This window comes from Bos grunniens, chromosome 22 (assembly GCF_055505025.1).
Source record: "Bos grunniens cultivar Pamir isolate PY7600 chromosome 22, Bosgru_T2T1.0, whole genome shotgun sequence".
NCBI lineage: Eukaryota > Metazoa > Chordata > Mammalia > Artiodactyla > Bovidae > Bos > Bos grunniens.
The window spans coordinates 7,264,623-7,292,362 of record NC_141186.1 but is presented as its reverse complement, the minus strand read 5'-3'; the positions used below and the strand labels follow the sequence as shown (position 1 = coordinate 7,292,362).

Here is a 27,740-nt window from a genome sequence, read left to right as displayed (position 1 = left end):
ATGCCTTCCTTATTTGGGTGAGGTCAGTCACAGGTCCCTGCCCTGGTCAGTTTTTACCTATGACCCTTCCTTCATGAGTGGCCCTTGGGTGTGTGCACATGATGCCAGCTGGACCAACTAAAAGTCTTTACCTGAGAGTCTTCAGACTAGAAAATGACAGAGAGGGTCTTTTATTCCTTGTAGCTTGAATGAGGATGGTGTAAAAGTTGAGCTTCTTAAAAGATAGCCACAGAGGAGATCATTCGTAATAGAAGAAATAGAGGCTTAACAAGAGGAGTGGAGATAATGGAGAGAGAATCATGGAGGTGAAGTCTGCATCTTCTCCTGTACAGTTACCTACTCATCTGGCAAATTACCCTCTTGGTTGAAGCTAGTTCCAATTGGGTTTTTCACTCAGCACACTAGAAAGCATCCTTAAATAGTCCATATTATGATTTTAAAGATCTGTCCTTTTTACAGGTGAAGATGGGGCTGGAAAAACAAGCTTAATAAGAAAAATTCAGGGAATAGAGGAGTACAAGAAAGGAAGAGGATTGGAATATCTGTATTTAAATGTTCATGATGAAGACAGGGACGGTGAGTGTCGTTCACTTGTAATTAATTTTCCTGGTGTCTTTCTTCAAGTTGCGCTGCTGTCCATATGAATATTGGTCTTTGACTTTGCTTAGTGTCATTTATTTTACCAGGATTCGTACTATCTCATGCCAGTCAGTGAATAGTTTAGGGTTTGGGATTGGGATTCATATGGTGGTATTTTTAAACATCTTAAGGTATTGGTATGTGAACTTCAGCTTTCTCGCTGACCTTGAAGAATCTCAGTTTTTAAGTTCCATTTCTCTCCTGTTTAGTGAAATAAGAGTGTTTTGTGAATATTTTGCCCTCGTTTTTCTGTCTTCTCATTTTTTGACAAGAAAATGTCATATACTTCCCAGCTTTTTTCATCTGATCAGCCATTTTTGTCTTCTGTAGATCACTTGCTTTCTCATTTTTGTATATAATATCTTAAATATGCATGGCTCTATCTTCTGATGGTAAGAATAGAAACAAGTGATTCAGTCTGTGGTTTGGGATTGAGAAGTTCGAAGTAGAGGATGCTCATTTTCTGTGTTGGCAGTTAAATCATTTTCTTGAATATTCATTAGGAATATACTGAATTGGTAGACGTCACCTAAGTAGTTGAACCTTGCCAAAGGAAACCTCTCCTGTGGAGCTGCCCTAGAATACCAAGTAGTATTGTGAGTTGGATGATGAGATGACTTTATCTTGTTGCCGTGGTAACCTTCTTTGTCTTTTGCAGATCAAACAAGATGCAATGTATGGATCTTGGATGGAGACCCATATCACAAAGGCCTCCTTAAATTTTCACTGGATGCCATTTCTCTGAAGGACACTCTAGTTATGCTGGTTGTTGACATGTCAAAGCCTTGGACTGCTTTGGATTCTTTACAGAAATGGGCAAGTGTTGTTAGAGAACATATTGACAAATTGAAAATTCCTCCTGAAGAAATGAAAGAAATGGAACAAAAGTGTGAGTAGTCTAGACAATACAGATTTTGAAGACAAAATTTCCTAGTTGACTTTCATAATTGTTAGGAATTTTTGAGTTTGAAAAAGATTTGATGATGGAAACATAATGTGAGTACTGCCTTTGAAATTCAGTTTGGATGACGTGCTAAGTTTTAATATAGCTTTACACTGGAAGCATACGCATAATGGCAGACTCTTCTGAAGAGATGCCCTTTCTTGTTTGCCAAAAGGCCGTATGTGTTCATTTGGAGAGCGGTATTTCAGGATAAAAAATTCTGAATCTTTCTACAGCTGCTCATTTTCAGTAGTTTAGTTTCTTGATAAGTGGAGCAATCTTATTAAGCTTGTCAAAATGAAGTATGTCCATAAGGATGTTAACACTATAACATAAAGATGTGAAGCTGGTTTTATGGTTTATGAAGTACATAATGTATTTTGTATGTGCCCATGTAAGTTGGAAATTTTCATGGAAATTATGAAAATAATATGGGTTGTTTCTGACAAGTTGTAAGCCAGTTGTCACAATTCTTTATTTCACTGAGAGCTCTTCATATGTCGGTGTTGCACTTCGTTTAAGGAAATATACAGATGGCATGCTGCTGTTCTTTGCTGTCGTTAGCTGATAACTTTTAGGGGAAATTTGACAGCTTACTGAAATTGATGTGCATGGAAACAGTAGAAACGTAAGAGAATGTATGTCCTAAATCATTAAAAAAGATATCTAACTGCTTTTAATCTGTAACTTTCTTTTCTTTTTGGCCATTGCCTATGGAGCTTTTTCCTGCCTCTCTAAGTTTCTGCCATAAGGTGGTTCTCAGTCTGTGGTCCCACGACCGGCAACAGTACAGCTGGGAGTTTGTTAGAAATACATATTCTCAGGCCCTGCCGTAGACTTCTGAGTGAGAAACTTCTGGTGCGTGCTCAAATTTGAGAACCACTGTGAGGTTTCAGCCTCCTATTTGAAGGGCAGTAGAGGTGTGCATGGGCTTCCCGGGTAGCTCAGCGGTAAAGAATTCACCTGTGATGCAGAAGATACCACGGATTTGATCCCTGGGTCGGGAGGATCCCCTGGGGGAGGGCATGGTAACCCACTCCAGTATTCTTGCCTGGGAGAATCCCGGTGGATGGAGGAGCCTGTCAGGCCGCAGTCCATGGGGTTGCACAGAGTCGGACCTGACTGAAGCGACTGAGCGCGCGTGCGCAAAGGTGTGCCCGTGCCCCTGTGTCCAGGGCACCCTCTTCCCGACCCCATGTCGATTAGGAGAGTTTTCCTCCTCCGTGATTCTGTATAATATTCCCTCATGCACTTATTATCCTGTGCTGTCGTTTTGCCTTTAAACATGAAAATCAGTCCTGTAGAAATCCCTGTGTGTATCTATCATTGGTTCCTTAAGAATTCTTTGACGAGGAATTACTAAATCAGAGTATACTTTGTTAAGGCCCTTGGTATACTCACAGTAGCTTTTTTTTAAGTGAAGGTTTTGATAGTTTTGCAGATGAGTTCTAAAAATTTATCAGTTTTGGTAATACCTCATTAGTTCTTATGGGAGTGATAGAATAAATACGGCTCAAGATTGGACCTAGATAAAAAGACCTGAATAAAACGTTTAGAGAGAAGTTACTATTAGAAAGTCATCTGGAACCGTCTTTTAAATTGTGGACCCCCCCAACACACATTTATCTTTTCCTTTATCTGTCAAGTGCCCTTTGTGAGTTAGAGAGGAAGAGGGACAAAGCTCGGTTGTGACTTGCCCATAGTAATTTGCCCAGATGAGCCAGGCCTGCATTGAACCCCGCTCTTTGGAACCACTCAGCGTTTGTTCTGCCTCCTGATAATTAATGTGGGTCTAGCATCCAGTGTTTATGTACTGTCTTTGAAGCAGATTTCTCAAACCCTTTTTGTTGCTTATAAGACCAAGTACGAACTCTAGTGAAAAAAAAAAATACATGTCTAGATTATGGCAGAAAAACTACCTAGTGAAATGAAAAGCTGTTTCTAAACTATGTATTAAATTACCTTCCTTTGATTTTCAGTGGTGAGAGATTTTCAAGAATATGTAGAACCAGGAGAAGATTTCCCAGCTTCCCCTCAGAGAAGAAGTACCGCGTCACAGGAAGACAGAGATGACAGCGTGCTCTTGCCTCTGGGTGCGGACACGCTTACACAGAACTTGGGCGTCCCAGTACTAGTGGTGTGCACAAAGGTCAGTCTGCTTCCTGTAGGTTCTGCTACTGATGTTGGCCCGGGATGAACAGCTGTTTATTTTCTAGGCTCCTTGTGGTGGTGACGCATTAGTTTTTCTAGGTAACTTCCAGACTAGAAATAATAGTTAAAAATATTGAATGCTGTTCACATGTTCACCTTGTGATCTAAATCGTAGTTTCCTTTGAAAGAAAGTGTTACTTCAGATGTTCTATTGTGATTGAATTTCATTTTCCTAATTCTGATTAGAGTTCAAATTGTCAGTTTAGTAGAAAGAATTACAGGTAAGATGATGATTATCAAGTTTGTAAAATATTTTCCTGCATTGAGTTATATATGCCGATATTTTGATATATTAGGAGATTTTGTATGTAGAATGGACTTGATTTTAAAGACTTTTATCAGTGCTTGTTATGTAAAGTTGATATGCATCTATCAAAAGCCTTTTATTAAAGAGATTCTGGTAGGGTTGCTATTATAAAAATTCTGTTAATTTCATTCTGTCACTGTATATATACACTTTATAATAAAATCAGATTTCCTTTAAAAAAAAATTTATACTTCATCTTCTACCTATTTGGTCTTAAGTAGTGTGTTTTTACTTTAGTAAGCCACGAACTAGTTAAGAAAATGATAGAACATATAAACGCTTTTGCTATCTAAAATTATTATCAAAAAGTAATGTGAAATTTGTGCATATAATTGAAAGAGGGTATGGAATTCATCTTTCGGATAAAAATGATAAATTTTAAAATATTTAATTTTTGAAGAGTTTAAAGTAAAACTTATCAATAACAAAGGAATGGGGGTACGATTGAAAATAATTAAGTCAAAATTTGTTGCCTGCTTTTCAAATGGTAATTCTGGTGGAGTTGGAAGTGTTGCTTGTACCTTTTCTGTAAACCTGTGCCTAAGCTCTCCCAGTAGAGTCCTTTCGCGTATGGCTTGTTTTGATTTTGTTTGGCAAACAGCTGCTTATCGGCAGCTATTTTCCTGTTTTTACACTGCAGATTGCCTCATAAAAGATCTTATTTTCTAATGAAAAAAATGTTGAGTTTAAAAGGGACCTGAATCAGTATCAGATGAGTCATAGATTCATAAAATTTTCAAGCCAGAAGAGATCATTTATAGTATTTCATAGAATCTAAGGCACCATCAGTTCTACTTGAGTTTAAGAGGTTTTACAATATGTGGATGTGGGAGAATGTGTGTCTCAGATTAGATGGGTTACTCAGCTCATTTTACAGACCCTGGACATTGAGGTTCAGCCTGTTACTTGCCACATCCTCATAGTTCAGTTAAAAATATCTTTAGTAAACTGTCATGTTTTGCCAAGTGACATTATAGTAATTATATGTATCTTTAATAATTTGAAATGCTCTCAGTTCTATAGAATGGACAAATATGCCACATTTTATATGCTGTTTATAAAGGAAACCGTTCTATGATAAACATATGCATGACAAAAAATGACAGATTGGACCCTAGATTAATACTTGTTCATTTTTAGATTTCATAAGCTTCCAATTCAGAAGTTTTGGTGACGTTACTTGGATGTCATGTTTGGAACATGCTTTAATTTTTTTCCTAACATTTTTTTGTTGCAAGTAGAAATCAGATTTGTTTCTTTGATTGAACTGGTGACATTTCAGAAATACCCTGTAATTTCTCTTTTCTGTTGTTGGTAAAATTGAAGTGAGAGTGAATAAAAGCACCAGAAAAGTAATGAAGGTCAGTTTAGAGTTGTCAGATAATCAGAGGAACAAAGGGGAAATGGTGTGTGGTACAGACTCCCTGGAGATACGGAGTGTTTTAGAGAACTTGTTCTAGAATGTAAGTCATTGAGTTAACAAGTATAACCGCCGTTTATAAGCTTGTCCTGTTACTTTTCCTTTATGTACCAAAACTTTCTCTTTGGTGTTCTTATCACCAAAGAGATCAGTATATCATAGAAGTCAGTACTTCTTTAAGTAATGAAAGCATTCATTAGTCTCAAGACTCTGACTAAAAGTCTCTAGACAGATAGGAGTAATTGATACTCTAGGTCCATATCAGAGTTGTAGTTTTGTGATATTCTCCCACCCAAAATTGAATTTAAATCATTATATTATTATTTAAAGTTAATATTGTTCTTTTTAAAATTATTTTAACTCATTAGTGTGATGCCATTAGTGTGTTGGAGAAAGAACATGACTACAGAGATGAGCATTTTGATTTTATTCAGTCACATATCCGGAAGTTTTGTTTACAGTGTATCCTTTTAATACATTGGTTGGTGCAATATTTCTAAGCTGTTTGTTTATTTAAGTTGAGGAGTAAATTGATGAACTTAGAAATTCTATAAACTTTTATCTTCCTACCTCTGGTTAGAAATTTCATTTTAATTCCCAAGTGTCTTGGTATTTTGAGATACAAAAGCAAGTACTGAAATATGTAACTTTGATTTGATGTGTTTAAAGTACTATGATTAAGAAAAATAATTCTCAGACTTATGCAGAAAATTCTAACAAGTTAGCATTGTAAATATTCTCATTTAAAACTGGTGTTCATTACTTGGGGGTGGGTGGTAGGGCAAGATCAGTGTTTGGGTTTGTGTGTTCTTATTTTTAATATGTTTGGTATGTTAATCATCTCCAGAGTATGCATTCATCTCCATTGCATAGTCTGATGCAATGGTTTTAAATGGTTTTTAAATCTGGCTCTGCCCATCTAAAAGTTAACTGAATTGGAACATTCAAAAGGAAGGCTGGAGAAATCTGTGCTAAATTCTGAAAAAGCTTTCTGGGTTAATTTTGATGATCACAAGGTTAGAAAATCAATCATAGGAATCTTGTGTAGTCTAGGTTGCAAGGATTAGATGAGCCAATGAATATACAGCTAAGCGAAGGATAAAATGAATCAGTGAGTGAATGCTTTTAGAATTTCCTGTTGAAAACTGCAGATGGCTTGAGAGCACTGAAGGAGAAGTGTGCTCAACTCGCCCCTCCTGGATCAGATTTGGTGCAGTTGCATTCCCAAACCAAAGCTTGTGGGTCTGAAAAGTGACTAAATGATAGGTATTAGGACTAGATAGAAAGAGTAAGTGACAGACACGTGCTTAGAGTGTCCAAAGGTTTTCATCGTCATTAGTGCACGTTAACCACGTGGAGAAAGCCTGGCCGAATAGTGAATAAGATCGCTTGACCCTGGGAGCCTCCCTTTCCCCCTTTTCCTTCAGGACTTTGTCCTCTGCTGCCCTTTCTCTTCTCATGCCACATAACGGTTAGTTGGGTTGAATTAAAGGGCGTTCGTCTGCCAAAGAAAACAAAAAGTGGGAGTAATTGAAGTCAGGTGTTTATGGCCTTTTTAATTATCTTTGCAGATTAGAAAATTTGAGAACAAGCACTCTCTTTAAATGGTTATTTAAAACTACACTTGAAAATGTATATAGAGAGATGTAATCAGGAAGAAGAGTGTCCACTAAAATAATTACAGGCCTGTAGTAAAGCCGGCTGATTTTAAAAGAATACAAAACATATCACTTCAGGAGAGTGAGTTGTGTGTGCGTGTGTGTGTATGTGTGAGTGAGTGAACTGAAGTGAAAAGTGAAGTCGCTTAGTCATGTCTGACTCTTTGCGACCCCAAGGACTGTGAGCTGCCAGCCTCCTCCGTCCATGGGATTTTCCAGGCAATAATACTGGAGAGGGTTGCCATTTGCTTCTCCAGGGGATCTTCCCGACCCAGGGATTGAACCCCGGTCTCCTGCATTGCAGGCAGACGCTTTACTGTCCAAGCCACCAGGGAGTGAGGGCAACAATTCAAAATCATGTTTCCTTTAAAATTAAAAGATGTTTCATTATAATGCAAATTTTCCAGCTGTATAAATCTTCCAAATTATCATAAATTGGTTCTCATTGTGAGAAAGATGGTTGCTAAGTTCACACAGTTAAGCTTTTACTTAAGATTGTGAAGTTTGTTTCTACCAAATTAAGTATTATGACAAGTTAAGTATATTTAGCAAAACTACTTTAAGGTTCTCAAGCTTTGGTTCGTGTCCTAGAAAATACAAATATCCCGGTTCAGAGGTTACACCAGTCTCATCACTTCCTCCTGGCCTGAGTCACCATTTCTCTTGGGACCCAGCATCAAGTACTAGCAGATCCCCCTGAGCAGTGGTCAGATTTCTGTTAGCCACTCCCACCACATCATCTACCGGTAGTCACATGGCCCCTTTTTCTACAGGTGTCTCTTGATCTTTTGGTCCACCAGGTCATGTGGATAAAGGTCACAGTTACAATCTGTGTTCGTTACTGCGTGTTCATCACACGTTCAACACACGTTACTGCTTGTGTTATATCACATTTTGGTCACAGTTGCTGTGGATTGTTCCTGAAAGCTCCTTGATGTTTCTTGATGGTTCATCTTCTCTGTTCAGTGGCTTTCCTGAGCTTTCTCCCCAAAGTCCTGATTCCTGAGACTAGTAAAAACTATAAGACATGCTAGTGCCGACTACCTTTGTTGAAAAGGCAAGACAGTTTTGATAAATAATATCCCTCCTTCATGAAGTTTAAGAAGGTAAAAAGCAAAAACAAATCTTGTCTTCATGTGTTGTAAATACAGAGGTAGTGGACCCAGTTAATTACCTTTACTTTCTTGGCTAACGAGATTTTTGCCCTCCTGAGTTAAATCAATTATGTAGAGATTGTTTCATTTGAATTTAACGTGTGTGAAATACTTTATGATTTTGAAATTCTTGATTACCATGTAATTATATCCATGGAAATTATTTTTGAAACTAATATGCTGTAAATGTTAAGCGGAGAACACAGACTTTTACAGTACCTCTTCATGGAGTTTGTCCAAAAATTTCTTTAACGGTATAATTCAGATGGTGCAGCACTTATATACGCTTCAGTAAAAGAAAATAAAAATATAGATTTAGTATATAAGTACATCGTCCAGAAACTCTATGGATTTCCTTATAAGATTCCTGCTGTTGTTGTGGAAAAAGATGCAGTATTTATGTAAGTATGCTTTTTTAAATTTTTTTGGCTGTGCCATGCAGCACATGGGATCTTAGTTCCCCAACCAAGGGTCGAACCCTTGCCCCCTGCATTGGAAGTGCTCAGTCTTAACCACTGGACCACCAGGAAGGTCCTACTGTACTCCTAAGTATATTGTTCTGTCATATACTGTTGCTGCAGTTTGATGCTGTATCATTTTCGGTTTTGAAGTGAGACTAGTAAACTTTTCCATGATGAGTTGGTGAGAATCTGTTCCTAGATTATTTTATTTATAACATGCTTTGATCTATTATTGTTGCCTTTTAGATTTACTACTGGCCTGAGCCTTTTTGAAAGGTTGCTGTTATAGCTAACCTATGTATTGGGTACATGTATCAGTCAGTGTATCTGTTCTTTAATTGATTAACGGTACGTAAAGGACCCAATGTATAATAACCTAGATATGGTTTGAAAAGTTACCTGAATAAATTGGGAGGTAACACTAATGATTAGTTCCTCTCAAAAAACCTGTAATGTCAGTTCTAGAATCAAGAAAGTTAATAAATTTAAGTAGAAATTAGTAAACTTTAACTTGAGTATTGTAATAGATGAATTTTCTATAATTGGTCAAATTTAACTTCATAAAAACTGTTCTCCTTAATCTGATCATGGATGGAATGAAAGAATGACTGTATAAATGGTTGAGAATTTATCATCTGTGTTTCTTTCTAGTCCAGCAGGGTGGGATAATGATAAGAAAATAGGAATATTACATGAAAACTTTCAAACGTTAAAAGCAGAAGATAATTTTGAAGACATCATAACTAAACCACCTGTCCGAAAGGTAAATTTTAGTGTATAGTCTTAATAGTCTTTTAAACTGAGGGGGAAGCCCATAATTTTAAGATTGTAGGTAGAAAGGTAAGGGGTTTCATTTCTATGAAGTTGTGAACTTTACAACCTGGGGCTCAATCAAAGCCAAGAACACCTTGGTGGAAAAATTGTATTCGCTTTTGGCTCTTGAGACAGATCTCGCATCTTCTTCATGGTCATGAGTTGTTCACACGAGCCCAGCAGGTCCAGGGGCTGCCAGGCTCCATTTTATTCTGTATTGTTGCATGTCATTCTTAAGATTTTTAAATCTGATTCTGGATGATACTCTGCTTCCATATGTCTTGATTTCGCTAAGGATGGTGTTTTATGGTTAGATAGTATAGACACTTCTGAAAAGCTGTATAAAGTTGAGTGTTCGCATTTAGTAAGTTCTCACTGACTTTTAATTTGAACATGCTTCAGGAAAAAGTAATGTTGATTCAGCATATAATAAGGTTCTTAATTAAAAGTCCAAACATTTACAGAGCAGTTAGAAATAAGAAACAGCATCAAATGAAAACTCAGTTGGTGTGTTATTCAGTTTGAATGTCTATTAAAAGAAATGCACACTTTAAAAACAATTTTTTCCCATTCTCTCTTTTACCAGCGAAATTGTGCTTCAAATTGTTTTTTATTCATTCCACAAATATTTATTGAGCTGTCGTTTAGGCATTAGGTGCTAAACAGGACCATGAGGTAGTGAATCTGTAGATGCCATCACTCAGGTGGTGATCTGTGCTCTGGAAAGGAAGCCCAGTCAGGGAGGGAGAGTGGGTGGGTGGGAGGTTACAGTCGGGAATGGGGAGGGCAGGTCTGATGAGAGGGGAGGATATGGAGGCACGGGAAGAGAACGTGCACGCGCCCTGAGGCAGGAGTGTGTAAGGCGGCTGGAGGGGCTGGGAAAGAGCCCCCGGGAGGGCCAGAGCAGAGGGAAGAAAGGCAGAGTGAGGGTCTTGCAGGGCCTCAGCATTAGGCTGCAGGCGGGACTCTGGATTTCATGCTCAGTGGGGTGGAAAGTGACGGGCAGGCAAGCTGCAGTGGAGCTGGGATCCCGCCTGCCTTAACCTTTCCAAAGGATCGCCCTGGCTGCTGGTTGACAAACAATACATGGCCTGCCTTGCACAGAAACAAGAGGAGCAGGAGGCATTGGCAGCACCCCCGCCCCCCCGGCCTTTATTTTCTAATTATTCAGCAGATGGAAGAGATATTATATTTTTATTTCAGGAAACGAGGAGCAAGTTGCTCTTCTCTCAACTGGGATATTATTGGCCCTTTAAAAACACCTAACTGTTGTTTTGTTGTTGTTGTTTAGTCGCCAAGTTTTGTCTGACTCTTTTGCAACCCCATGGGCTGCTCACCAGACTCCCCTGTCCGTGGGACTCTCCAGGCAAGCATACTGAAGTGGGTTGCCATTCCGTTATCCAGGGGGTCTTCCTGACCCAGGGATTGAACCTGTGTCTCCTGCATTATATTCTTTACCACTGAGTTGCACAGATTTTATAAGCATGTATAAATCTTATAAGAGTCTGTATGCGTGTGGCTCTTGGATTGTGCTGTCCAGTGCAGTAGGAACTAATTACATATGGCTCTTAAGTGTAAATTAAGTACAACTAAATGAGAAATTCACTTCCTCAGTCATGCTAGCCGTTATTGCAGCTCCTCAGTAGCCACTGGCTGGCAGATTGGACAGCACAGATACGGACATTTATATTAGTGCAGATCAGCATTGGACGGCTCTGCTGAAGGGCCCTGGGGAGGGCAGTCCACCCATGTATATGTGATACAGGTAATATTCATATTCTTAGTGTTTTTAAAAAATTGTGCTAATCTAGACAGTGAGTTATGACTGACTTTAGCATAATGACCTGTTCATTTATGCATTGCTCATTTCAGTTTGTGCATGAGAAAGAAATTATGGCGGAAGATGACCAAGTGTTTCTTATGAAGCTACAGGTATGAAATTACATCAGAAGCAGACTTAGTATGGTTAATGGTTAAACAGTTCTTGTACACATTTTCTTTAAAAACAGCAATACATGACTGAATGTCTAACCTAGACTTTTTGTGTGTTTTCCAGTCCCTTTTAGCAAAGCAACCACCAACTGCAGCTGGAAGGCCTGTGGTCAGTATTACAGATCCTGACTAAATGATTAAAATGCAGTGCATATTGTTTTAGTTCTTAGTTTCTATAATTGTATATCTGTCTCTTATGGGTGTACTTGGATATAAAGTTGAATTAAGAATTCCCCTGGAATTTGTGAGATTTTAAAAGATAAACTTTGATTCCCTTTTAGAATATTGAAATCATAGAGATCTATTTTGTACCGTTTGCCCTGTATCCGTTACTAGGCTGAACCATTTTTGTACGTTGTTTTATAAATGCTCACAACAGCCGGATGAGGCAAGTCCTATCCTTATCCCCATTTTGCAGGTGGCGAAATGGAGGCTTTCTAGGACATCATGGCTTGTCTGAGATTAAGTTGGTGGGATAGGATGCAAGTCCAGATTGGAGTCTGGATCTGACTCCCACGCTTCTTTTCATAACCATGCTTCATTATTCTGTGTGTTTCCCTTTTTCCATTGAAGGGAAAATTAATATGCTAAAATGTGAGGGGTCCCTGGTATTCTAAGAATGAGGACACGGTTGCTAAACACTTTTGTCCAGGGCTTGCAGCATAAAGGGACAGTAGAAGAGATGGGGAGCAGTTGTAGAGGACTTGTTTATGTGATAATTTTTGTGAAGTTGAGTTTTCAGGGTTTTATACATGTGGCTTTCACCTTTTTACTTAGGACGCCTCACCAAGAGTCCCAGGAGGCTCCCCTCGAACACCAAACAGATCTGTGTCATCCAACGTTGCTAGCGTATCACCCATCCCTGCTGGGTCAAAAAAGATCGATCCAAACATGAAAGGTACATTTCTCTCTTTTTAAGAGTAAACAACACAATGTATTTCACAATAGAAATCTACCCAGTGTCATCCCACCTCTTGCCTTAGCTGTTTTCTTTTTTGTGCGGTAGTGTCTTGTCTTTGTGTATCTATAGAGATAGAAACTCAGAGTGAAGCAGACTGTGAAACATCTTACAGTGTAGTTTTAACATACACTCTATGGTGTGCACTTTATAAAAGCTTTGTGTTACATTTACTCACGCTGGATCATCGAAAAAGCAAGAGAGTTCCAGAAAAATACCTATTTCTGCTTTATTGACTATGCCAAAGCCTTTGACTGTGTGGATCACAATAAACTGTGGAAAATTCTGAAAGAGATGGGAATACCAGACCACCTGACCTGCCTCTTGAGAAACCTGTATGCAGGTCAGGAAGCAACAGTCAGAACTGGACATGGAACAACAGACTGGTTCCAAATAGGAAAAGGAGTACATCAAGGCTGTATATTGTCACCCTGCTTATTTAACTTATATGCAGAGTACATCATGAGAAACGCTGGGCTGGAGGAAGCACAAGCTGGAATCAAGATTACCAGGAGAAATATCAATAACCTCAGATATGCAGATGATACCACCCTTATGGCAGAAAGTGAAGAAGAACTAAAGAGCCTCTTGATGAAAGTGCATGAGGAGAGTGAAAAAGTTGGCTTAAAGCTCAACATTCAGAAAACGAAGATCATGGCATCTGGTCCCATCATTTCATGGCAAAAGATGGGGAGAGTGGCTGACTTTATTTTTTTGGGCTCCAAAATCACTGCAGGTGGTGATTGCAGCCATGAAATTAAAAGATACTTACTCCTTGAAAAGAAAGCTATGACCAACTTAGCATATTTAAAAAGCAGAGACATTACTTTGTCCACAAAGGTCCGTCTAGACAAGGCTATGGTTTTTCCAGTGGTCATGTATGGATGTGAGAGTTGGATTATAAAGAAAGCTGAGTGCCGAAGAATTGTTGCTTTTGAACTGTGGTGCTGGAGAAGACTCTTGAGAGTCCCCTGGATTGCAAGGAGATCTAACCAGTCAATCCTAAAGGAGATACGTCCTGGGTGTTAATTGGTAGGACTGATTTTGAAGCTGCAACTCTAATACTTTGGCCACCTGATGCGAAGAGCTGACTTGTTTGAAAAGACCCTGATGCTGGGAAAGATCGAAGGCAGGAGGAGAAGGGGACGACAGAGGATGAGATGGTTGGATGGCATCACCGACTTAATGGACGTGGGTTTGGGTGGACTCCAGGAGTTGGTGACGGACAGGGAGGCCTTGCATGCTGTGGTTCATGAGGTCGCAAAGAGTCGGACACGACTGAGCGACTGAACTATACCTATAGGTCATTGGAAAAATTCATGTTTTACTTGAAATGGATTATTTGCAGTTAACAAGCAGAACAAAACTGTATGCATTATAGTTATTTCTATAGGAATGATTGCCCTATGTGGGTGGGTGAGACTTCCTGTCTTTTTATGCCCTTTCCTGATGTTTCTCAGTTGTTCAGGTTACCTGTCATCAACATGGAGCCTTGCAGTTTGCCTAAACCTAATCAGCATTCTGTAAATATTAACTAATAAGAGCTCCCACCGCCCCTAGTATTTCCTTCCTGTTTGTATTTTTCTTCTGTGAATTGTTTATTTTTCTTCTGTGAATTGCTTATTTGTCCATTAATCTCTTAGAGCTTCTACTGATTTTCATATCAAATTGGACAGCTTTGTGTAATACTTGAAGCAACTATTTTTATTTTTGAAGAACCCCTTTCAAAGGGGATATATATTCACGAGTAGCATCTGTTTTAAATGCTTTTGGCTTTTAAAAAATAACACTCTACCCTGTTTCAGCAATGAACCCAGCACAGCAAAAAAGAAATAAAATGTAAAGAAAAAAATAACACTCTAAGTTTTTAATAATTATCTTGCATTCTTAACACTTACTCATATTTTGTTTTATATATGATTGATTAGAGAAGTTACCCAGCCTCAAAAGATTAAAGTTGGCCTGGATGTGGAACATCTGTGTGTGATTCATTTTCTGTGTATCATTACTATAATAATTTACAGAAAAGTTGAATGCTTTGAGTACGTTTTTTATCCTTTTTTTTTTTTTTTAATAGCTGGAGCTACAAGTGAAGGTGTCCTGGCAAATTTCTTTAACAGTTTGCTGAGTAAAAAGACTGGCTCCCCAGGAGGCCCTGGTGTTGGTGGTGGTAGCCCTGGAGGTGGGGCTGCAGGCGGAGGCGGCGGTTTACCACCGTCTGCCAAAAAATCAGGTACTTACTGGACCTTTCCTTTCTTAACAGCTGTATTGCACATTTAAAGTGTGCATTTCAGTGTTTTAATGTATTTACAGACTTACACAAACCATTTTGTTTTTGTTATTTAGTTGCTCAGTCACGCCTGATTCTTAGATACCCATGGACTGTAGCCCACCAGGCTCCTCTGTCCATGGGCTTCTCTGGGCAAGAATATTGGAGTGGGTTGCCATTCCCTTTTCCAGGGGATCTTCCCAACCCAGGGATCGAACCCATTTCTCCTGCACTGGCAGGTGGATTCTTCTACACTGCTGAGCCACCAGGGAATCCACGCACAACATTACCATAATCTAATTTTAGAACAGTTTCATCTCCTTAAAAACGTGCGCATCAAAAAGAAGGAATTTGAGACAGTTCTAGTGAGAGGGTTAAACCTAGAGCCTAATAATAGAGTGCAGAAAGTCAGAAAAAACCAATACACTATTAGCGCATATATATGGAATCTAGAATAAAGTGACACTGAGGAACGTACTTGCAGAGAAGGAAAAGAGATGCAGAGCATGGACCTGTGTACACAGTGGGGGAGGGAGGGAGTAGGACAAATGGAGGAAGCAGCCGTGCATATACACTGGCTGTATAATGAAAATGTATATGAAAATGTAAATGAAAATGAGGGAATTTATGTTTCAATTAGGACGTTTATGTATACATATATGTGCTTTAGATAAAGTTTTAGATACATATGTGCTTAGATATATATGTGTAAAGTTTTAGATACACTGGCAATATGTATACACTACCAGGTCGGAGGGATCCTGGGGAGAAGCTGCTGGGAGCACAGGGAGCCCAGTCTGGTGCCCTGTGATGGCCTGGAAGGATGGGATGGGGGAGGAGAGGGAGGTAAGGGAGGGAGGGGATGGATGTATAATTATGGACGATTTGAGTTGTTGTATCAGAAACCAACACAACATTGTAAAAAAATTTTTTTTAAAAATTAAAAAATCCAACCTATTAGCAGTTACCCTTCCGTCCCCTGCAGTCCTTCTAGGCAGTGATTTGCTTGCTTTCTCTTCATATTTGCCTGTTTGGAGATTTCATAGAAATGGCAGTCATAGAGTATATGCCTACTTAAAGTAGTGTTTTTGAGTTTCATCCATGTTGTAGCATATCTATCAACATTTTTTTACTGTTGAAAAAAATCCCATTGTGTGGGTCTGCACACATCTTTTATTTATCCATTCTTCAGTTGACACGCACATGTTTCCATTTCTCTTGGGTACGTATCTAGGTGTGACATTGGTGGGTCATGTAGCACCTCTGTGTTTAAAGTTTCCAAAACGCTGCACCACTTTACATTCCCACCAGCAGTTTGAGGACCTTAGTTTCTCCATATCCTTTCCAACAGGTGTTATTGTGGGCTTTTGTTGTTTTTTCTTTTGGTTTTGCTTATCCAAGTCCAGAATGTCTCTTTGTTAGAGACATTTTTGCGTGTATGTCTGTATTTTAGAGTGAAATATAATTGATGAACAGTACTATATTTCAAGTATAAAACCTAGTGATTTGATTTTTTGTTTTGGCCACACCGCACAGCATGTGGGATCTTAGTTCCCCGTCAAGGGATCAAACCCGTGCCCTGTGCAGTGGAGGCTCAGAGTCCTGACCACTGGACTGCCCAGGAGGTCCTGATTTGATACTTTTATACATTACAAAATGGTCACCACTTGTCCATCTTTTTGGTTAGAGACATCATTTCAGCTGTGAAGTTGTATCTCACTGTGGTTTTGATTTGAATTGCTCTGATAGCTAATGATTTTGAAAATTTTTTCACGTGTTTAATAACCATTTTTATCTATTCTTTGGTGAAATGTCTATTCAAATTCGTTTCCCATTTAAAATGGGGTTGCTTTCTTTTTATTATTGAGGTCTAAGTGTTTTTTATATATTCTGTTTTTTGGGCATTTTTCGAATGTAGAATTTCAAGTATTGTCTTCCCTACATAAAAGACAGAATTTGCAAGTATTTTTGTGTCGCTCGTCCCTTCACTTTGTTAAGAGTGTCCTATGAAACACAGAATTTTAAAATTTTGATGAAGTGTTTTTTCCTTTTGTTGTTTGTATAAGTGCTCTTCAGACTTTAACCTATTCTCCTTTTTTAATCACACCTTCTTGCCACCCTTTTCTCAAGTACCTGCTGCTACTGTTTTCAATCTTACAGATTTCTGAGTATACATTGAATTAGTTTCTGGCTTCTGTCACCCTCAGTGTAGAAAAGATGACCTGTCTCAGGACTGCTAATTTAATTACCACTCACTCATCTTTCCAGATTACAAAATTTTGTTGGCTATTTTCTAGCTGTTTTCTGGCTATTTTCTAATGTTTGTTCTGTGCCTTCTTATTTAAAAAAAAAAAAACCTTTATGAGATGAAATGGTAGGTGCTAGTTTTACTTCTGTTTGGTAACAGACCCTGCAGTTTAACATGAGGGACTGTAAAGACTTCCCTGGCAGTCCAGTGGTTTAGACACTCTGCTTCTGCTGTCGGGGGTGTGAGTTTGATCCCTGGTCAGGGAACTAAGATCCCACATGCCATGTGACCCCCCCAAAAAATTTAAAAAAAAAATGAAAATGAGGGAATTTATGTTTCAATTAGGACGTTTATGTATACATATATGTGCTTTAGATAAAGTTTTAGATACATATGTGCTTAGATATATATGTGTAAAGTTTTAGATACATATATGTGTTTTAGAAAAATATATGTTTACATATATGTTTGTTATACGTGTGTTAAGTGAAACCATTGGCAGTTGTTAAATGAAGATGCACTGGTGTCAGAGATCCCTTGCCTTATGTCTAAATCGTAGCCTCTTTCCTTCACTGTAGGCCAGAAGCCTGTCCTGTCAGACGTTCATGCGGAGCTGGACAGAATCGCACGGAAACCAGTGACGGTCTCCACTACCACACCTACATCTCCTGCAGAAGGAGAAGCTTCTTGAAGATACCAAATAAAGCCATTTATTCATTTTCTGGGATAATGTAAACTTGCCTCTGCCTTCTCCTTCAGAAGTGGAATTAGGGAGCTGGAGTGCTTTTTCAGATGGACTAAATTTATGTCCTCCTTTTGTGTGTGTGGTTGCCCATTTTTTAATAAAAGGGAACTATACAGAAAAAATTATTCTACACTATGTAGGATTGCTATTTGCATCGCCACTTTGCGTAAGAAAGTAATTTTGGATTTTGAAAAGCTCAAATTTATAGATCTGAAATACAGCCATGGGATCATATTCTGAAGGCTACTTAAAACATCTAGGAGGGTTTGGGAAGGGCAGAAAAATAATGCTTTGGGCATTTGACTGACTTGGAAGTCCAAGCTTATTTTAGTTAAGACTGTTAAGAAATCTTTTAAAGAATTATGTATTAGTTTTGCTGGAAAAGAGGAGATGATCAGTTGTCAGATTTTCCACCCCACTGTAACTATACCACCACACATGGAATGTGCTGAGAAGCCTGTCAGGTAGCGTTGGATACACTAGTCACTGTCTTAATCCATGGTCCTATACGTTATCAAAATGTGATTTAGAAACATTGGTCAAGATTTGTTTCTTTAACTGAGAAGAAAAAGAAAGCACACTGCCTGAATGGGTAAAAGAAAAATGCAGAGGTTAAAATGTAAAGAGGTATAACAGTCTGGATTTGTCTCTATCTATATATATATATATATATATTCACCCATATATATATATATATATATATGACTCTGCCTTAATATACCCCTTTTTTGTTTGTGACTTTCAACTGTAATCAGTTAATAAAGTATTTATTCTCTGCATTCAGGTTCAGATAACTTGTTGCATTCTCTTATATGTAAATCTATATTTATCATACAATGAATAAGATCTGTCAGTATTTTATTTAACTTCATAGGATTATTAAGCTTTCTACTCTTCTAAGAGACAAGTAAGTACCTGAGATTACTACCCTGTAAGTCTCCTTAAATTAGGAATTTACCTTGATCAGTACATCTTCCCTATCAGCATGTCTTGAACTATCAAATCTAATGTCAGCATTCCTCACAGAAAAAAATAAAGCCTTTTTTTAGTCATTATTTAATGGGCAGAAACTGTTTTAAAAGTTTGGCACATTCACACGGCTGCTCTTACCGGTCCTTCCAGGTCAGATCACCTGGTGGTGGTTTCACCTTTTGATACTCAGCTTTGGAACATTTGTAACAACAGTTAGATTTTCATACTGATGTTAACTAAAGAACATACGTACATTTGACCTATTGCTTAATTTCAGATAATTGAGGGAAAACGGTTACTACTATTTACATTGGTCTTTGTTATAACTTTATAATATATATTCCTAAGATTTTTTTTTCCACAAAATATTTGAGGACAGTTCTACTTTCAAACGTAATTCTTTCATTATAACTTTAAAATCTGTTTAGTTTAGTTTTATAGTAGTGTTTGGCTCCTAATGGTTGAATGTAAATACTAAAATATATGAGAGGGTTATAATTTGTTTCAGTGTGGGAAAAACTTAGGGTGTTTGTGGGCATGGAAAAATTAGTTTGCAAAAGCATTTTGTTTGATAAAATGAGGGGGCAAATGCCGTTGATAAAATCTTAACGATTCTGCAGTTCTGGTGTTGTGAAGGCCGGTTTGCCTAAACTAGTTGTACTTGAAGTAAGTGAAGCCGCTGAAGAGAATTGCAGACTGTGCTTCGTGGTATACTGTGGCATGTCTGCTGTGTTGCATGTCTAGACCAACTCATGGTTTTTTTTTTTTTTCCTGTGTACATTGGAGATATACTAGAAAACCCTCAGAATTGCTTTGTTACCTGAATTAATGATAACTGTTCACTTTATATGAGGTTCAGTTTTAACTAATTGAAGATCTTTTGTTTACTGTGGTTGGACTTTAAACCTTTTTTGGTCCCAATTTTAGCAAGGAAATTTGTTTTTAAACTACTTAAATTTTTTTGTTTTTTAGCTCTTTTTAATTGAAGTACACAGTACAGAAAAGTAGACAACTTACAGGTGTATGGTTTGAAATACCACAAAGTGACCACATATAACCAGCACCAGCATCAAGAAAGACAACGTTACTGGTATTTCCTGCGTGACCCCCCGCCCCCGTCCTCCCGCCCACCAAGTAACTCCTGCCCTTTCCTCTAAAGCCATAGATCAGTCTTACTTGTATTTAAGCTGTGTATAAATGGGCTCTTAACATCTCTGTTTCTTTGCATCAGGCTTCTTTCAGTTTTCTGGGGAGCCTGCATTTCGTTGCCTGTAGTGATAGTTACTAATTCTCATTGCATCACAGTATTTCTTGTGCAAAAACACTGATGTCTCTAGTGTGCTGTTGACGGGGATGTCAGTTTCCTCTTGCTGCTGTAGCACACTGACAGAATTCAGTGGTTTAATACAGATGTGTTACCATGCTGTTCTGGCGGGCAGAAGCCCAGAATCAGCTGTGCTAGGTTAACGTGGCAGCAGGTCTGGTTTCTTTTGGAGGCTCCAGGGAGCGTCTGTTTCCTTCCTTTCCAGCTTCTAGAGGCTGCCTGACTTCCTTGGTTCCTGGCCCCCTGTCCATCTTCAAAGGCAACAGCGTTGCATCTTCTAGTCTCTGCTCCCAGCACACCGCTTCACCCTGACCCTGCTGCTTCTGCATATCAGGATCCATGGGATTAAATCTGGCCCACGTGAGTAATCCACTGTAAGTGCCCCCAGCGCTTCACTCTCCTTGCGTGCATGGTTTCTGAAGAGCAACTGAATGTTGTTTTATTGCCTTGGGTCCTCCGTAGGCGGTGTTTTCCCTTTGACTTCTTTTGAGATTTTAAAAATCTTTGATTTTATGCAGCTTGAATATAATATGCCTAGGTGCCTAGGGGTGGGGGTGGAGGAGTGGTTATCTTTAGTATTCTCTGAACTTCCTGGGTCTGTGGTTTAGTATCTGACATTAATTGGGGGGAAATTCTCAATAATATTAACTTGGGGGAAATTCTTAGTCACTATTGCTTCAGATATTTTTTCCGTCCTTTTCTCTCTTACGTTCTCATGTATATGTTACATCTCTTGTAGTTGTCCCGTAGTTTTGGGGTATTCTGTTTCCTCTTTTTTTCCCAACCCTCCCCCACCCCCAGTCTTTTTTTACCTTTGCTTTTTAGTTTTCGAAGTTTCTGTTACCCTATCATCCAGCTCAGAGATTCTTCCTCAACCAAGTCCAGTCAACTGATGAGCCCATGGAAAGCATTCTTCATTTCTGTTACAGTTTTCTGTTTTTTAAAAAGGTTATTTCTTAGAATTTCCATCTCTCTACTTATATTACCCATTTGTTTTGGTGTGTTGTCTACTTTTACTGTTAAAGCCCTTAATGTGTTAATCACAGTTGTTCTAAATTCATGGTCTAACAGTTCTAATATTTCTGCTGAGTCTGAATGTGATTCTGATGCTTGCTGTGTCTCTTCAGACTGTGATGTGGTTTGGTTTTTTTTTGGCCTTTTACTCTGCCTTGTAATTTTCTGTTGACAGCTGAACATGATGTACTGGGTAAAAGGCGCATCAGTGAATGGACCCTTTAGTGCTGTGGTGGTGAGGGGTTGGGGAGGAAATCTTTCCATAGTCCTGTGATCAATTTTCAGTAAGCCTGTGTCCCTGGGCTCTGAACTTCACGAATGCTTCTGTAGGGGGAGCTGGAGTTGGGGATTTCCCTACCAGTATGTTCAGTCTCTAATAAAATAATTTCTGCTGAGGGCAGGCCTTGTTAAGAATAGATGACTTTGACTTATTTCAAAATGGTTACTTTCTTCCTTCCTTCCCCTGCCAGAAGCACCAGGGGATTTTTCTCTGAATTTCCCTCTGAGACTCTAGTAGAATTCCTGGACCTAAAACTCACAGAACTGTGGGGATCCCCTTATGATCCCCATAGTGTTTAATGAGACCTGTCCATGCTGAGCTGCCGCAATCTGTTAGTCAGCGTCCAGGTCCTCTCACCCCAGCGCTGTCTCCCTTAGAAGGTTTCTGCCTGGAAGTTTCTGCTTCAGTAAGTTGTGATTCTCTGTGTCCACCCACCTGTCTCTCCAGTTTGGGGGAGTACAGTTGGCCCTATCACCTCGCTTCTGACAGATCCAAGGAGACATGTTTATTTTTCTCAGTGTGTTTGGCTTTTTTACTTACTAGGATGAAGGGATGACTTCCAAGAATATGGAAGTCTGATTCCCCTCTCAGAATCCTGATTGCACCTGTGGAGTTCCTTTACCAAGAGAAGTAATGTACACGGGCGCCAGGGATTAGGACAGGGCATCCCTGGGGGACCGGTATTCAGCTTCCTGCCAGATCCCTGGGTGCTTATTCAGCTTTCTTCTTGCTGTTATGACTTGTGCTGTCATGAACAGTCTTCAGCGAGTCTTGTGGAAAATGTGTCCTCCTTTCTGTTGGGTGTATATGTCGACCTGGATTGCTGGATTCGTAAGCTGTGTGTATTTTCAACATTAGCAGATATTAAATGTTTAGCCAAACAGTTTTTCCAAAGTTATAGGAGGTCGCATTTCTGGGAGCAAATGTTTGCAAATTATATATCTGATAAGGGTTTAGTATTCAGAATATCGGAAAACTCTTTAAAACTTCATAGGAAATCAACCTAGTGTTAAAATGGACAAAATACTTGAGTAGGTACTTCTTCAGAGAAGATACACAAACAACAAGCACATAAAAAGATGCTTGATGTCATTAGTATTGACTGGGGAAATGCAAAACAAAGCCACAACGAGATCCCACCTCACAGCCAAGAATAAGAAATAAGAAGTGGCAAATACGTGAAGACATTAGAACACCTGTATGTTGCTGTTGGGAATGTAAAGTGGCACAGCTACTCTGGATAGCAGCGTGGTGGTTCTTCAAAAGGTTAAGCATATAGTTAGCATAAGACCTAGCACTTCCGCTCCTGGGTATATACCCAACAGAAATGAGAATGATGTCCTCCTAGAAACATTTGTATACAGATGTTTATAGCAGCATTATGTATAACAGTACAGCTATTACAGCTAGGAATAATAGCTAAAAGGTGACAATAACCCGGACATCCATCAGTGCACAAATGGATAAACAAAGTGTGGCCTGTCCATACGATGGAGTATTTTTCAACTATGAGAAGGAATGGGGAATTGGTGGTCCAGTGGTTAGGACTCTGTGCTTTGGCTGCCGAGGGCCCAGGCTCGGTCCCTGGTCCAGGACCTAGGATCCTACAAGTCAGGTGGTATGGCCAGAAAAACAAAAAAAAAGGAATGAAGTATTGATATCTACTACAACATGGATGAACTTTGGAAACATGTTAAGTGAAAGAAGCCAGTCACAAAAAATCAAAATGTGTGATTCCGTTTATATGAAATGTCCAGAACAGGCCAGTTCTCTGAGACATATTAGTGGTTGCGAGAGGAGAGGGCACTGAGGTTGACTGCTAATAGGTATAGGGTTTCTGCTGAGGGATATACAAGTAGTTCTGAAATGATACAGTCCCCGTCCTGTGAATATACTAAAGACTTGTCACTTCAGAAGGGTGGATTATCACGCGTGAATTACGTATCCGTTTTCTAAAAGGAATTTGCATTACTTCCAGCAATATTCAAGAGTTCCAGTTGCTCTACATCTTTGTACACACTTGCTGTTGTCGCTCTGGCAGGACTTTTGTTTTACACAGTAGAATCTCATTGTGATTTTAATTTTATTTCCTTGATGGCTAATGAAACTAAGCACATTTCATGTTTATTGGCCATTTGGTTATCCTCATTTGTAATGTACCTGTTTGAGAGTCTTAAGAATCTTCTCTTTTTTCCCCTCCTCAGAAAAACAGGGAAATATTCGACTTCTTTCTGACTCATTCTTCACATATTCAGAATACTAATCTTTGTCCGACACGCGTTGCAAATATCTTCTCTCGTTCTGTGGTTTGGCCCTTGTACTTTTTTTTTTTTAACCTGTTCTGAAGATGTGTTTGCTTGTCCTCAGATGTTGCTCTGATGGTAAAGCATCTGCTTGCAATGCGGGAGGCCTGGGTTTGATCCCTGGCTTGGGAAGATACCCTGGAGAAGGAAATGGCAACACACTCCAGTACTCTTGCCTGGGAAATCCCATGGACAGAGGAGCCTGGTAGGTTACGGTCCGTGGGGTCTCAAAAGAGTCAGACTCGACTGAGCGACTTCACGTTTAAAGATTGTGAGGATAGTCTTTTAAGTTTTTTTCCCCCCAAGAAGCTTTATTGTTTTACTTTTCTACAATTCATCAATTCACCTGGGATTGATTTCTGTACATGGTGTGAACTAGGGATAAGGGTTTTTTTTTTAATGTGTTCAGTTAATTCATTATCGTTCAGTTCACTTCAGTCGCTCAGTCGTGTCCGACTCTTGGCAACCCCATGGACTGCAGCACACCAGGCTTCCCTGTCCATCACCAGTTTCCGGAGCTTGCTCAAACTCATGTCCATGAAGTTGATGATGCCATCCAGCCATCTCCTCCTTTGTTGTCCCCTTCTCCTCTCACTTTCAGTCTTTCCTGGCATCAGGGTCTTTTCCAATGAGTCAGTTCTTTGCATCAGGTGGCCAAAGTACTGGAGTTTCAGCTTCAGCATCAGTCCTTCCAATGAATATTCAGGACTGATTTCCTTTAGGATGGACTGGTTGGATCTCCTTGCAGTCCAAGGGACTCTCAAGAGTCTTCTCCAACACCACAGTTCAAAAACATTAATTCTTCGGTGCTCAGTGTTATTTATAGTCCCAACTCTCACATCCATACCTGACTACTGGAAAAAACATAGCTTTGACCAGATGGACCTTTGCTGGCAAAGTAATGTCTCTGCTTTTGAATATGCTATCTAGGTTGGTCATAGCTTTTCTTCCAGTAATTGCGGGGGAGGGTATCGTCCTTCTGAACTGCAGTGTCACCTTGGTCATAATTGGACTGTCTGTTGATGCATGTGTCTGTTTCTGGGCTTTCTGTCTTATCCATAATGCTGGTTTGTCTATCCTGTACTAGTACTACCTTCTCAATTTCTGTAGTTAAAAAAAGAAGCCTTTATCTGGCAGCCTAAGCCCTCCTCTGATGTATTTCCAAAAGATTATTTTAGCTATTCTTGATGTTTTACATTTCCATATAAACTTTAGAGTCAACTGGTCCATTGCCACACCAAAAAAAAGTGGCATTTTGATTGAGATTGCGTTGAATTTATAGATCCTTTTGGGGATAATTATAATTTTTATGTCCTCCAGAACTATGCAGAGGAAGATCTTTGTATTTGTGTAGGGCTGCAGTCTCTCCTCGCAGTGTTTGTAGTGTCAGGTGTACGTGTATTTCAGGTTGCATCTTCTTTCAGTAGATGTTTTTCCAGCTATTTTTTAATGCTATTGTATTACTTGTTTGTTTATTTTGGCTGCATTGTGCAGCTTGTGGGATCTTAGTTCCCAGACTCCTGGGTCCTCAGCAGTGAAAGTGAGGGGTTCTAACCATTGGACTGCCAGAGAATTCTCTCTTTGATGGTATTTTAAACGGCATCCTTTTAAAATGTTACTTTGTTGCTGGTATGTAGAAATACACTTTTTTTTTATATTGATCTTATCCAGCAACTTTACTAAAATCCATTTATTAATGTAATAGTTCGTCTGTAGTTTATTATACACACATCTGGTCTACAGTCCCCTGCTGTACAAATTGGGTTATGGAAAGGTGCACCATCTGCAGTTTATATTTTTCTAGTACAGTTATGTCATCTGTAAATAATGAGCTTTATTTCTTCTTTTCTAATGTTGTCTTACTTTGTGACACCCACGCTCCAATGTAGGATTCTCTGGAACCAATGAGTGGAAGTATCTTAATCTTGTTTCCTGAGTGAAAGCTTTAAATATTTCACTGTTGAGTTTATTTGTTGCATGCTTTTTGTAGATCCTCTATCAGAAAGTTCTCTTCTTTCCTGCTGCTGCTGCTGCTGCTAAATCGCTTCAGTCGTGTCTGACTCTGTGCGACCCCATAGACAGCAGCCCACCAGGCTCCCCCGTCCCCGGGATTCTCCAGGCAAGGTCACTGGAGTGGGTTGCCATTTCCTTCTCCAATGCAAGAAAGTGAAAAGGGAAAGTGAACTCGCTCAGTCGTGTCTGACTCTTAGCGACCCCATGGTCTATATTATAAAATTTTATCATAAATAGGTATTAAATTTTATAAAAATTTATATATATATATATATATATATATATTTTTTTTTTTTTTAAAGAAAATCCATCCTGAACCCTCCTCCCTCCTCCCTCCCCATACCATCCCTCTGGGTCGTCCCAGTGCACCAGTCCCAAGCATCCAGCATCGTGCATTGAACCTGGACTGGCATCTCGTTTCATACATGACATTTGACATGTTTCAATGCCATTCTCCCAAATCTTACCACCCTCTCCCTCTCCCACAGAGTCCATAAGCCTGTTCTATACATCAGTGTCTCTTTTGCTGTCTCGTATACAGGGTTATCGTTACCATCTTTCTAAATTCCATATATATGCGTTAGTATACTGTATTGGTGTTTGTCCTTCTGGCTTACTTCACTCTGTATAATAGGCTCCAGTTTCATCCACTTCATTAGAACTGATTCAAATGTATTCTTTTTAATAGCTGAGTAATACTCCATTGTGTATATGTACCACAGCTTTCTTATCCATTCATCTGCTGATGGACATCTAGGTTGCTTCCATGTCCTGGTGAGATAATTTTTCTGTTAATGATTATCAGTTACATTACCTCTTAGAAATATTAAGCCAACTTTGTGTCTCTGAAATAGATTTAACTTGATCTTAATAAAACTGAATTTGGTTTGCTCATATTATGTTAGGATTTTACATCATGCTTCTGAGAAAAATTGGCCTGTATTTTTCATGGACTTGTCAGTATTTGATATCAAGTTTATGTTTGACATCATGAATCAAGTTTTTTTATTTTTTATTTTTTTTTATGAATCAAGTTTTGAAGTATTCCCTCTTTGTATTCATTGTAAAGAGTTTATGTAAAATCGGTGGTGGTGGTTAGTCACTAAACTGAGTCCAACTCTTGCAACCCCATGGACTATAACAGCCCATCAGGCTCCTCTGTCCCTGGGATTTCCCAGGTAAGAATACTGGAATAGGTTGCCACTTCCTTTTCCAGAGGATTTTCCCAACTCAAGCATCGAACCCATGTCTCCTGTGTTGGCAGGCACAGATTCTTTAGCACTGAGCCACCAGGGAATCCCAAGATTGATGTAGAACTTGTTGTTTTTGCTTCTTTAAAGCTATCAGATATCAATTTATAAGGCCCATTATGGAACTTAACAGTAGCCCAAATGGTAGTATCCTTTACGATTTTTTATGAGGGCTTTTGCTTTACAGAAAGTACTTGCTTCTTAAATTGGCAAAATGCCAGAATATGGGAATTCCTCCTTCATGTAACACCTTTATTAATGTCTTTATCAATAGTGGATCCCCACCTCATGCGAAGAGTTGACTCATTGGAAAAGACTCTGATGCTGGGAGGGATTGGGGGCAGGAGGAGAAGGGGACGACAGAGGATGAGATGGCTGGATGGCATCGCTGACTCGATGTATGTGAGTCTGAGTGAACTCCGGGAGTTGGTGATGGACAGGGAGGCCTGGCATGCTGCGATTCATGGGGTTGCAAAGAGTCGGACACGACTGAGCAACTGATCTGATCTGATCTGATGCTGAAATAGGACTGTAGACAGTGATAGGGAATTCTCACTGTAAGATTTATCCTGTGATCATGGTCACTTTAGAGAATTATAGGAAGAACTATAATATATACATAAAATAAAAAAATACATGAAGTGAGTAATGTGAAGAGGTCCATGAAATTCAAGGATATTTTAAAAGATATTTTTCAGATAGAGCATATATGGAGATGGTTATATTTTTAAGAAACAATAAAATAATGATGCTTCCAGTTCCTCAA

General features: G+C 39.1%; 2 protein-coding genes across 4 annotated transcripts in view; both read left to right on the top strand.

Annotated features, from left to right (window-relative positions):
- DYNC1LI1 (dynein cytoplasmic 1 light intermediate chain 1) overlaps window positions 1-19,977 on the top strand; it is a 54,629-nt gene extending 34,652 nt beyond the window's left edge. The window contains exons 3-13 of one of the 3 annotated variants that reach the window (XM_086365661.1): window positions 460-576; window positions 1,298-1,528; window positions 3,562-3,731; window positions 5,889-5,982; window positions 8,598-8,733; window positions 9,445-9,556; window positions 11,479-11,538; window positions 11,663-11,707; window positions 12,376-12,496; window positions 14,634-14,789; window positions 17,652-18,597. In XM_086365661.1, the coding sequence (XP_086221787.1) occupies window positions 460-576; window positions 1,298-1,528; window positions 3,562-3,731; window positions 5,889-5,982; window positions 8,598-8,733; window positions 9,445-9,556; window positions 11,479-11,538; window positions 11,663-11,707; window positions 12,376-12,496; window positions 14,634-14,789; window positions 17,652-17,764 (1,355 nt within the window). In that variant the 3' untranslated portion in view covers window positions 17,765-18,597. Of the gene's footprint in view, window positions 1-459; window positions 577-1,297; window positions 1,529-3,561; window positions 3,732-5,888; window positions 5,983-8,597; window positions 8,734-9,444; window positions 9,557-10,897; window positions 10,982-11,478; window positions 11,539-11,662; window positions 11,708-12,375; window positions 12,497-14,633; window positions 14,790-17,651; window positions 18,598-19,762 lie in introns of those variants that run through there. The other 2 variants (XM_086365662.1, XM_086365663.1) reach the window with 2 other exon arrangements.
- A 361-nt stretch (window positions 19,978-20,338) lies between these two features.
- Window positions 20,339-27,740, top strand: part of CMTM6 (CKLF like MARVEL transmembrane domain containing 6) — a 42,539-nt gene continuing 35,137 nt past the window's right edge. Inside the window, exon 1 of the mRNA XM_086365671.1 lies at window positions 20,339-20,474. Within this exon, the coding sequence (XP_086221797.1) occupies window positions 20,454-20,474 (21 nt within the window). The 5' untranslated portion in view covers window positions 20,339-20,453. The remainder of the gene's footprint in view (window positions 20,475-27,740) is intronic.